We start from the raw sequence: 13035 nt of genomic DNA on the forward strand, positions 1-13035 counted from the left end.
CCTCCTAACACACTCATTCGTCAGTGGGGCCCATGACACTGCACATCTACTCTATTCTCTTAAACGGGCTTCAGGAATTTTGGTAAAACACAAAGGAGTAATGCTATATCATTTGGCGGAGTGTCTAAAACCTATTTAAAACCTACTATTTGTACCTACAATTTATACATTTACCATGGTTTAATCAAAACATGAATTTTATTCAGACACACCACCATAGTGGCAATGGATCTGCTAGAAAGAAAATTAGGCGTAGGAAAATCACAAGACCAGCTTTAAAATTCCATTTTCCCAATTTTATTAACAGCAAACTTTAATATGTCTGACATTTAGGCATTAATTAATTCTTTATTCAGTAACATTCTTAAATTTTATTTCAAAACATTTTATTAGAGCTCAGAAAAATCGCTTTTAGAGAACAGTTAAAAGTTTAGCAAAGAACAGATAGTTCCAAATTCATTCTCTCCTGGCATCCCTAACTAACACCCTCATCTTATCCTTTCAATCCTGCAAAGCAAACAAATAAGTTCACAAAGAAAAGTTCTTACATCCAGGAATCGATCTTCAGTCTGGCAGCACTTCGTGAAGAAATCGAAAGAGCGACCCCTTCCAAGCAAAATCAGGGGGTTTTATACACTAATTTCCTACCTTAATCTATCTAAAAAGTATCTGGCCTTTCCAATTCGGGTTCTGATTGGACAATTTGGGGTGGGTGAGCATCTCCTCACCATTACAACATCATCTTCACAATGATTCAGCAGAAAAATAAAGGGGCTTTGTTTTAGGACAGTCCATGGCCTAGTTACTTTCTCCATTTGCAACTTCAGGACTTTTTCCCAGGACCAGAACATTCAATCGTCCATGTTTGGCATCCATCCTAAGTTCCGGGGCATGGTAGCCTTGAACCTCCCCAAGCACAGGCAGTTCACTCTGACTTGCAGGCCTTAGGCGCACCTGCGCTGTCCAACATTTGCTCACAGTTTACCCGATCTGCCATTTTCTTTTAGGCCTCAGAGGCCACTTTTGGAACTATCATAAAAACAAACACAAATTCATGTTAAATATGGAACTAAAGCCCTTCTGTTTACCTCCCACCATACTAATGTTTCCCTATTAGTTATTACCTAGCAGGTAAGCCACATAAATGCGTTTTATACTTAAATTTCTGGCGACTTTTAGCACAATTACGTGTACAACAAGCACATTTATATTGCGTTTACTTAATTTTAAGCTGCGCATTTGCTCACAATACCATAACAATACAAATTAGTTAATTATATTGATACATGCAGAGCAAAATTAGTATTTCCCCATGTTCATGTATGTGCATCTATTACTATTGTTGGTTAGTGTGTCACAATACATCATTAGCAAGTGTTAAGGTTATGGAACATTGACTTCACAAGGGGTACACAAAATTTTGTTTTGCCAGCTTGCTCCATCAGAGGCACTTCCGGGAAAGGGCAAAACACCCAAACTGAAAAGAAGAGCGGGTGGAAATTGCACAATAGCCGATATAGATACCCTCATAGAGGAGGTAGGGACAATCCTTGGGGAGCTACAAAAAACAAAAGACAGCATCTAAAAAAATTTACCTCTTTCTATGTAAAGCAGGGTTTACTTCAACAGTAGGAATTGGTGCACCGTGGAGACGCTGTTGAACATTTAGTACAGGTAGTAAGCCACCAGGGAGCTTTGGCACAACCCTCACCAGTGTCAGTAACACAAAAATCACCTATATATAAATCCCAACAAAATGTAATTGGGGACTCGTTCAAAAGGAAAGAGACCTCGTCCATGAGCTTGAGGGCTCCATCTTGTTTTAACATAATTCAATTCAACTTGATTGTGGGGAAACATTACTGTAAAACATTAGTGTAGAAAACACATTACTGGACAAAGTAAGAATTTCCATCAAATATGTATTGTATTCATACATATGCAATCTGGTGCAAAATATATGAATATAGTGCAGACGACTGTACTCACAAGGTGATCATATTGACAACAAATTAATACACAAAGACACTATACAGTTCCCAAAGGTTATATAATCTCATTGGCTCAGAGAAACAGAGGGAGGTTCCAATACATGCACAATCCTTTCTTGTTACTTGTAGGTGTCAACCAATTGGGGGTTTGTTGAGGCCTCAACCCCAAATTAATACCAGGGTCTCCTCAGGACTTTGTCATCCAACTAACACACCTGCGCACATAAAAACAGAGAGCGGAAAAACCTAAGTACCAGTACTGAGCCTGTTTCAGTGAAAAACAACAACAAGAAAGAACCACCTCCCTAGTTGTTCATCACCCTCGCATCGGTTGGATAGCATCAACCATCTATCTCCCTACATTCTAAGACAGAATCAAAAGTAAAAAATTACAAATTTCACGAACTATTATCCACAGTTCATGTACTCCACCACTGTACACTATGTGGACTATCGGAATCAGGGCTCAGGCAAAACCAGAGTACGCCAATATCGCCTTTATCAACATCAGCATTCAAATCCATTAGATATGCAATCAAAATCCGAAGTGTAGTCCAGTGGTCCAAAGTATCTTATTTACAGGTATCCACACGGATGGCTACTCTAGATGTGAGAGCCCTATGTGGTTGTCACTGCTTCGAATGCATAGTGAATATATGCAGGAAGTAGCCCAATTACCAAAACCAACCAGTGTCTTAATTAAAGTGCTTATTGTTGACTTGATACCAGTGTCATCTGTGACCAGTGACTTCAAAGAAAGTTAAACCCCAAGACTCACAGCTCAATTATTCAAGAAGTCCTTAATACTGACACAACGTTATAATAATTTTCTGTAGTCCCGTAAATCACTGAGACATTAAACATTACTGCGGGCAGGAGAAAAGAAGAAAAGAAAGGTCAGTTACCACCCTTACTATTAGTAATCTACAAAACTGAAAATCTGCCCACAAAACATGTCCATACTCACAAGCAGAAGAGCTACTCTGTGCACCGCGCTTCTTCAATTGCCGATACAGACGGAAGATGCAGCGGATGCTGCCTTGTTATCTGTATTCGAGTCTGGCTAAGCACTGAAGTGCTGACCTCCCGACCGGAATATTGGAGGTACAAAAGCACACCAGTATGAAAGAACAGATAACTCCACAGCGTACTCAAGGCCAAATAATGCCAGTAACCGATTCCAGTCAAAACATGGCATCAAACATATGTGGTGACATAGAAAAATCCCTTGGTGGGCCCACACATGTACAAATAGCTGTCAAGAGACAGATTCTTTGTTAAATAACATTATTGCCCCCAATAATTTAAGTAACCGAGCTGACATGAGTTGTAAAGGTTAAGAAAGAAGGCTGTAAGGACAAACTATGTGGCAAATTGCTTACAGAGTATTTTAAAGCAGATGTGATCCTGTTAGGACTGCAAGTGAGAAATATACCCATCTTCACACACAGCGAGAGATTTTAAAATAATTTTAGCGTCATCTGGAAAAACTGTTCCCGGCACTGGATGGTGCTGGGTATTGAGACAGCCTTGAAAGAATTGAATGAGCTCAAATGCCAAATAAGTGATTTAGGGGAGAAGATCTGAATGAACAGTATTGTTGCCTATGCCAAGGCTGTATTGGACAATCTACAGAAAAGGATTGAGGAAATTCATTTCGATACAGTTGGGTAAAAATATTGATAACATACAGAGAGATAAAACCCGGTTCAATATTGAACAGGTGTATCCATACTGGAGACCAGGTTTCTACAACTCCACGGCTTCTCAGGTTAATCACAAAGGAGTAGCATTTTCTGATTCCTTAGTGAGTTGACAACCAGAACCTTCCAGGCACCCGGGACCAGGGATCCTACCACGGATTCTACACCAGCCCAGACAGATACTACCAGATGTGTTTTAGGACATGGACAATGTAGAAGATGGAGGCTGAGAGGCAGGGTTTGTGGCAGAGGTTGGCGAAGCAACACTTACTAACCAGGGGAGAGACAGCTGCTAGAGGCCACTAACTTGCAAATCCCCCATTCTCAGCATTTCAAAATATACTCTTATGGCACATGAGTATAGCGTGTTGACCAAGGGTCTAGGATTTGTGGTTTCAGGCAGACCTGACATTTTCAAATTGAGAGGCAAACTATACAGGTTCTTCAGAACCATTAGACTCAGACATTTTATTGAAGATACACCAGACTTGCAGTTGACTGATAGATATGCTCTGCACTTGCTTTCTCATCTCATGAGTGCAGAGAATTTGACCTCTGAAAACATGGTCCTCAAACAGGTCAAGGAACTAGAGAATAGGAAAAGATGCATTCCCTACAACATTTCTAGAAAGGAAAACATAGATTTGGTCAGCTTGGCACAAAACACAGATATCACCATAAAACGTGCCGACAAGGATGGAGCTATCATAATCCAGATAGCATGGATTATGACAATGAGATATACAGACAATTGGGGCATGGTAGATATTACCATAAAGGCACAGCACAGCAGGGCCCTGTTGGGTGCTGTTGGAGGAGGCTCAGAGTTTCCACAGCCCCGCTGGCTCCCCTGCCTTCATCCATCCTGGGGGCAGTGGGAGCCTGCATTGCTTCTCCCCCACCGGAGCAGTATTCTTTTGCTCCCATTCAGGGTTATGCCTGAGAGTGTATGGACATGGAAAAAGGTTTCCCAGGTGGAAGTGCATTACACTTTCCCTGCTCACTCCCTTGGGTTGGGAAATAGACAATGTCCCATGTGTTGGGAATCCCCAAATACCGTCCCCGACCTAGGCCCATTGAATGGCTCTGGGAGTGGGTCTTCACGCCCCCTCCCCATTTGCTAAGTTGCGGCCCGTAGAATGGGGTCAGAAGGGCCTTTTCCAACTTGGGGTTGGGGCTGCTTTCCCCACCCTAAATAATAAATGTGTTGCCTCTCCAGAGACATCGCCAATCCCAGGGGGGTTGGTTCTTGGTAGCATCAGCACCCATAAATTGTATCTTTAATTTTACAGCTGATTTGTTGATCTTACGTGAATTTGCTGCAAAATTTTAACCTCATTTATTTGTATGTCTGTTTTAATTTTTACTTTTCCTAGGGCTCGGGACTGAGTCCTGAGTTCTAAGATGGCTGCTGCCACATCGTTGTTAATATGGTGGCAGTCAATCAAATCTCAGTTTGAGATCCGTCGGCCCCATGGACCAAAGTCTAGCTTTCTGCCAAGTTTGGTGTTAAACCATTGAGGCTTATGGACTGTAGCTGTGTCTAAAGTTCCAATGGAAAAATGAAAGGGTAAAAGCCCCTTTTTTCTCGGGCCCCGCTTGACAGATCACCCTGAAACTTTCCAGGATGCACCTGAGGTGGAAGAGCTTATATTTGAAAAGTTTCATTGAGATTCGTCGAACGGTGCAACATTTTCTGCTGGATTAAGTTAATTGATTTGACATTAGTTTGTAGGGAGATGTTATTTTGTTAATTTGATTCCCTGCCTCCATTGTTTGCTATGAGAGTGTTTTGCTGTGGTTGATTTATTCCAAGGCTGGGCAGGAGCACATTTGACCCTGTTTTGACACCATTAGGACTGTAACTTTGGGAATGTATTTTGTGAATTGGAGTGGTTGGGCAATGTTTATTTTGTACCAACATACCACTCTCAAACCCTTCCTTATTTTTCCCAAACCCTCCCAATTCATTTCAAATTATTCTCCTTCTCCCACTGTTCACCCTGGTCCTTCCCCCATTTAATACTAATTGTATTATACATTCATGTGCCAATATCTCTTCCACCATGGCAGAAATCTCCATATGTAAAGACATGTGAGGTGGAAGTCTTTGGCTATACGTTTTTGAATTGAGTTTTGAACTACATGAGTGGCACTACTTTGTTACTACTTTATGTACTAAAACAAATATTTTGTGAAGCAGGTGCTGCATTTGTAATAGCTTGAGGGACATTGAGAACTTGTGGCCTTTATATGTGAGGCTCATGGATGTTTATATATAAGATTTCGGGAGTGTGACTGTGGATCTTAATGTTTTATTTAGGTGGATTAGTGTTGGAATAAGTAGGGAGGACCGAGGGTCAAGCAATATGGTGACAGGTGCTGGCTGAGCTAGTGTGAGGCACAGAAGAACTAAAGCAAGTTCAAATATATAGAGACGTGATTATAATATTATGAATGAATCATCAAAGCTCAACATTTATGACTGATTTACAGTATAATCGACTACCAATTAGTGAAAGTGAATTTTCAATGTGCATCCAATAAACTTGCAAGAAAATGCACAAATTGCTACCTTAACTTTCCGTCTGTTGTCTGCATATGTGCAAATGTCTGTGTGTTTTTCCATATAATTACATAATATACTCTAGATTTCATTAGCACATGCTGAATTGTCTTAAAACATAGTACATGTGTATTTTATTTCCAGACTCTTCGTCAGTGTTCTGTTTTTATTTTTGTATGTTAGAAAGTAATATTCTTAGCACTCCAACTATAACACTCAGCACAATTTGCTTTTCATCTAGCCCATTCAATGCAATGACCTGAAGCATCTCTAGGAGCTGGGGCATTAACTCACCTATAACGTGTAGGCAATGAAGGATAATTATCTCACGTCTCAGCATAATATGCTTCACCTTGTCTTTCGATACGCTTGGTCGGTTTAAGTATTCGTAGCTTGGGCTGTTGGCAACAAGATAGCTTACTGTTTGAGCATATTTGATTGGCTCCCTTCACCTTTTCAGGACTGGGCTCTCTGTTTAGACCAGTACTTCCCAAACATGTTAGAATCACAACCAATTCTTAGAATGACATACTTTCACAACCCACTTAACTTTAATGGAATGAGAAGGGTGATTTTTTTTTAATGTAACTAAAGCATTGTGTGGTAGCGTTTTGGCATTTACAGACAGCACTTTTTCCATAGAAATTGGTACTTCATTTACAAAGGCATACAGTTTTACTTATACAACCAATGATAATGTGTGGAAATCCTGTTTCTGTGAATAGTTATCATTTGTGTATTACCAAGTAAAGGTTCTTGATTTGTGTTGATCCTATTAAACTCTCTGTCCCAGCACACCTCAAAATTACAAAAAAAGAGCTTCATTTTTTTGCTCTTTAGCTGCTGAATGTATGCAGTTCATTTGCATGTATTTCCATTTTATTCTTTAATGCAAAAAAAAAAGGCTTTTCTTTCACACTCCATGTACTCCAGCAAGATTAGTCATATAATTCACTTTAAAAACTCCTCTCACTTTGCAGGCAGAGAATGAAAAGTAAACACCTATGTACATGTTAAAGGAATAAGCAGCAGAAGACTTGCCTGACATGTAACCTCTCTCTATTCAACACAGGCTAGCTAATGAGACAAGAAAAATACAAAATGTAAAAGCAGTTTTAGTTATTGCTCGGACCTTCCTGACTCACCAAAAATCAGCTAACGGCCCACAGTTTGGGAAAGTCTGGCTTAGAACATTCGGGTTGGTTGCTGGGCAGCCATTTAAAATATCTGTTGCTCCCAAAACAGTTTCAATGTCCATGGAATTATGGACAATCTAAACACAACTGGCTTTCATATGTTTGGGCGCCAAATCCATCTTTCTTTTTTCTAACCCATCGCTACACAAACTGGATTTTGTAATTTGTTTAAACTAAACTCTGCTCTTTAAGTATTGTGCCCTATTCACATTTTAGTGACCGCTTGGTTTTCTGTCTCCCCTAATCTTTAAATATGAATGTTTAACTGTCAAAAGACATGGGGGCAGATGTATCAAGCGTTTGTTTTGTCGCAAACGCTGCAAAACGCAAAATAGCAGCGTTTGCGACAAAAAAAATGGGAAATGCGATGTATGGAAAAAATGCATCGCAAAATTAAGGAATCGCAAAATTTGCGATTCCTTAATTTTGCGCTACCATTTAAGGAGTCGCAAAAAGCGATTCCTTAAATGGTATGTAAGAAACAAGAAAGTTTAGCGAATATACACTAAGAAATCGCAAATTACCACCAACTTGTAGTTGGTGGTAATTTGCGAATTCTTTTACAAATGCACTTTTTGCAATTCGTAAAGGTGGCATGTGATGCTCATACATGCCCTTAGGGCATGTATATACGCCATATGCGCACACATGTCAATTTCAGGGTGCAGCAGGGTGTCCTTAAGACACCCTTGCACCCTTGAAATTATTCTCAATTTGCGATTAGCAAATTGCGAATCGCAAATTGAGAATAATTTCACATTCATTCCTATGGACCTCCTGGCCCATAGAAATGAATGGGAAATTATTCCTTAATTGTGATTAGCAATTTGCTAATCGCAATTAAGGAATTTTAAGAAATTGCTAAAAAAAAAGCGAATTTCTACATACGTACCATTTTGCAATTCTCAAATAGCGATTCCTTAAAAATCGCTATTTGAGAATCGCAAAAGGGTATCTTGATACATCTGGCCCTAAATGCTAAGCATTGTGCATGCATATTATTGCAAATGGTCGGGGGAGCCAGAAATTACATGTTTTAGGTTTTTTGTCTTAAAGCAGTACATTGTTCTAAAGTGTGTGTCTATTTATACTCATGTTTCTTTAGCATGAAAGAATGTTTATTTTTATGAATGAAATGACCACATCAATGCATACGTTAAAGTAAACCTTTTAAGAGAGCATTCTTGTCCGAGGCTGCTTGTTATCCATTATAATTGCCAAACATGAATCTAATGATCATATAATTATGTTATGCAAATTGTTCTTTGTCCTCCACAGTTTCACCGTCAGCAATGGATTGAAGGCTAAAGATGGCCTAATGCAGCTTAATATTGAACACACAGACCGCATACCACCTACACTTGTCTCTAGCAAGGGTATTCAAGTACTACAAGGAAGTCTGGTGGTTATCTCTCATGACATCCTTGAGCTTACGGATCCAGATAGTCCATTGGACAATCTTACCTATCACGTTACCCAGACTCCCCAGCATGGCCACCTCTTTTTGAAAGAGGCCGTTCTTCAACACAACCAGTTCACCCAGACTGATGTGAACAATAGACATCTTTCCTACAAGCACAATGGAGGAGGCGGAGAACTTGATAAGTTTCTGTTCATTGCTAGTGACAAGGTGAATCGTGGTTTTCTGGTGGAAGGACAGCTGAGGGAAGATCCAGTGGTCTTCACAATACAGGCAAGTATATTATAAGGACGTTCAAAAAATCCATTTATACACAGCACAATAAGTGAGTTTTAATACTGGCACTGTATTAACGCCTGTATACTTTTTAATTTACACGATCTGAAAATGTCTGTTAATTTTCTCATTGTAGAACACTGTTCTTTTGCATATCGTTTAGGACTACCCTTTTAAGCATTGGTAATAAGCCTCTGAATAAGCTAATTAGGTTTGTTTTCCCACTACTTTAAGTATGGTGGTGTTTTCACCTAAAATAAATCTCAAACATTAAGATTAAAAAAACATTGTTAAGCAATGTTTTTTAATGTACCTCCTTTTGGTTGCTGATGGATTATTTATCTTGTAATGCCTCTGTTTCTTTTACCCCACAATTGGTGAGCCAGTTGAAAGAGTCATAGAATGCCTTGTTCATGCAACATGAGTGTGTCTGCTATATTCAACATCAAGGTCTCTAACTGGTGGCACAGGAGCTTCTGAAAGCAACCAGTACCCTGAAAGTAGCACCCTGAATTGCAAGACAACACAGTTTGGAATTCAGAGTTTCTAGTCGTACTAAAAAAGTCAACACTACATATCTTGATATCTCAGTATCCTTGAAGTGGGCATCAGTCAAGTGAATGGCATGGCCACACGCTTACACACAAACATACACTGTGATGGCCTGAGGTACCTACAACATGACCACCTGTCTCCACTCTGAATTTAGCAAAGTCACATGGAGTTCATCACTTTGCAAGCCACGCTTTATCAGTCATACAATATGTATGAAAACTGGGCCAAACAAAAGTGCCAGCAATAGCGAGAATGGAGTCACTTTACCATTAGACTGCCGGAGAGTGGAAATGTGGGCGAACCATGCATTAGAAGCCCTCTAGCCAAGGAGAGGCTGGATAGATATTGGTAACAACCTTTTTTCAGACAGTGCGAGTAGAGTCCACATGTATTCATGTGTATTTGTTTAAATGGATCTATGTGCATGTGTACGCATTTGTTCCTTCATATATACGTGCATGTGGTTGGCATCATGACCTGTCAGGGGTCATCTTTGGCACAATTATGAATATTTCTGACATAGAGTTGCCACTGGCATAATAATGTTAGGTGTTGACATATGTTGTGCCTACTGGGACTAATCAAAGAATAAAAGCAGCTTTCCTTGCCATGCTGCGAGCTTGCTCACAAGTTGCACATCCCGCAAGGGATGTCAGATCACTGAGTGTTGAAGCTTCAGCGTGCAGGGACCTCTGTGTCAGTGCCAGCGTAGAAGCGTCTCCTCTGACTACCTAGTGAAGATGCAATTCTTTTATACCAAAAAGGTAGCCTCAGCGTTTCTACCACAACCGATATGTTGTGAGTACAATTATGTAAATGAGCTTAAATCAATATATGTAATTCTGTAAAGTAGCCTTGTCGCCCAAGGATGAAGGTAGCGATGACTTTTGTACAGAGTATGTCAAATGTGTTGTACGTCATGTTCAGGGGATTAAGATATGATGCTGAGAATCCTTATGCATAATACATGAGGGTAGTTTCAAGGAAACCAATCAATATTTATTCAGTACTTAACTGGGTAAAAGGTCATTGGTAGAACCGTTATGCAGAGCAATGTAGGACAAATGTAGGTAAGGTTGCTTTGCTACTTAGGCCTAGGTTAGGGAACATAACAAGTGAAGCTCAGAATAGATGCACTAGATAACAAACATTTCAGTGCTAAACTTGAGGAGACCATGTAGTTCATCAGGCCCAAACTTTCTAGTGGGTAAATAATGCTGATGTGACGTGGAAGAATGTGACATAAAAATTTGAGACTCACTTTGATAACGTTTTTATTTTGTATCTTACTAAAATTGGATGGCTTATGCAGCAATGGTAATTTTATAGTAACACTATTCATTTTAGCTAGACCCTCCCACCCTAGACCACCTCCCATCCACTGTGGTATACATGTTCTTGAAATAGAAAGGTGCTCACTGGCCTGGTACACCTTGTGCGTAGGTGGTTAGCCTACTTTAAATACCTTCGTTAATAGTGCAAGTTTATTTTATTGCCTCAGTGTATTTGCTTATGTGCAGGATATTTATTTGACAACTGGTCTCAGTTGACCGTCATTATTGCAGATCAAACTGGCATGCCAGGCTACATATTAGAGAGGTTCCAGTGTTTGATGGGATGGCAGCTACTGTTGGTAAATTGGATCTTTCAGGCGGTCCTGAGAGGTTTTGTCAAATCTAATAAGTGACTGTTGAATTTTAACATGGATGTGAAAAACCTGCATACTGTAATGGAAAGGCTCGAATTTGTGTCTTACATTAGCTATGTGGGTGGGTCATTCATTTCAGCATGCTACACGACTTAGGGTCGCCATCTCATACCCCCATTCTTTTTGTCTAGATCAGATAGAACTTGTATTAATTTGCCTCCGCTTTTCTCTAAAACCTAATTTGACTTTAACAGTTGTGAATGGTTGGTACGTAGGACTGGCTGATCATTCTCCTGTGCATACATATCACTACAATGGGTTCTGCTGGTTTTTGTAGTCCACTATCCTACCCTTGGTAAGATATGTAGGTTATATTTATTATGAAATGGAGAGTGTAACTGTATACTAGAAAGGCATGGAGATTTAGCTTCATCAAGAGGGGACAGCCAAAATGTTTTGATTCTATGACCCTCATCAAGAGGATCCCTTAATTTGACTCAAATTGGGGGACATTTCTTATTTTCAAAGCCAATGGAGATAACCAGGATAGACAAACTCTGGATTAAGCAGTCCTTCATAGAACATAGGTGACAGGAGAGGGGAAGGTTTGGAGCTACATAAATCCTCAGACACAGAATATATAATCATGTGGGCAACTATATGGTTAGAACCCTATCTAGACCAAGTCTCACATCCTTGAGAGTGTTCGCTCTTTTTTTGTTTTAGATTGGGTTTGATTTGCCACCAGATTTGCTTTTCCTTAGACCAATACGATTTGGCCTCTATCTGTAACTGTCCCTGTGATAAATTGTCTTCCCCGACACTTCTCCACTTCATCATTTGTAAGTTTTATGAACCATTTTTCTGTCGCTTTCTATTCCCTCTTTGGAATAGACTTGGTTTTACAAGGAGCAGATGTGCAATGATGCTTATTGTTTTAAAAAATACTTTTAGGAAGGGCTAAATACCAATAGTTAAATTAGTCTTTTAACTAGTGGTCCTTGATATTAAATATTGAGAAAGTAAATTGCATAATTAATACTTATCTCCTGTTATATTTTCTTATTTTTATTTCTAAATGGACTATGCTTTAAGTGTATTCTTTCCTATATAATTATTGAATTTTTGATGCAATTCTATGATTATTTGATTATAATGGAATGGAATAAAGATATGAAATGATATGACTTAATTGTTATCTAAAAGGCATGTCAATACAAAGTTAGAGGGTGTTTGTTTAACTTACCGGTGAACATATTTATTAGCATCTTAGACATAGCTTCTTTTACTAAAAAGTGGGCTTACAATGTTACAGATTCCGACCATCTTGGTTTCTCCCTGTCACAATATGCTCTTCTCCTGTTTTTTTGACTGTGGAATGCATTTGCTCACCAACCCAACTCATAACTTAAGATCAGAGATTTATTCAATGTGGCCGCTGTCCACTGTACCAGAAAATGACTTTTTGAGTTTTTCAAGGTCGATGAATGTTCATTAGTGAATATAGCACTATATGAAAGGCATTCAACATTAAATGCATTCCTGCAACATATAAGTGTCATCAAGATCCAACCAGTTGAATTTTATAGAAGATATTGACATATCATACCTCCTAAAAAACGTGCTGTCTTTAATTAAGTGTTTGGCATATGTGTATTCTGTCCATTGACAATGGTCAAT

The 13035-nt window shown here is 39.3% G+C and overlaps 1 protein-coding gene across 1 annotated transcript in view; it reads left to right on the forward strand.

The window, feature by feature from the left end:
• Nucleotides 1–13035, forward strand: part of LOC144798715 (FRAS1-related extracellular matrix protein 1-like) — a 1110445-nt gene that overhangs the window by 809241 nt on the left and 288169 nt on the right. The window contains exon 25 of the mRNA XM_078669731.1: nt 8735–9149. Coding sequence (XP_078525857.1) covers nt 8735–9149 — 415 coding nt within the window. The remainder of the gene's footprint in view (nt 1–8734; nt 9150–13035) is intronic.

This window comes from Lissotriton helveticus, chromosome 1_2 (assembly GCF_964261635.1).
Source record: "Lissotriton helveticus chromosome 1_2, aLisHel1.1, whole genome shotgun sequence".
Classification (NCBI taxonomy): Eukaryota; Metazoa; Chordata; class Amphibia; order Caudata; family Salamandridae; genus Lissotriton; species Lissotriton helveticus.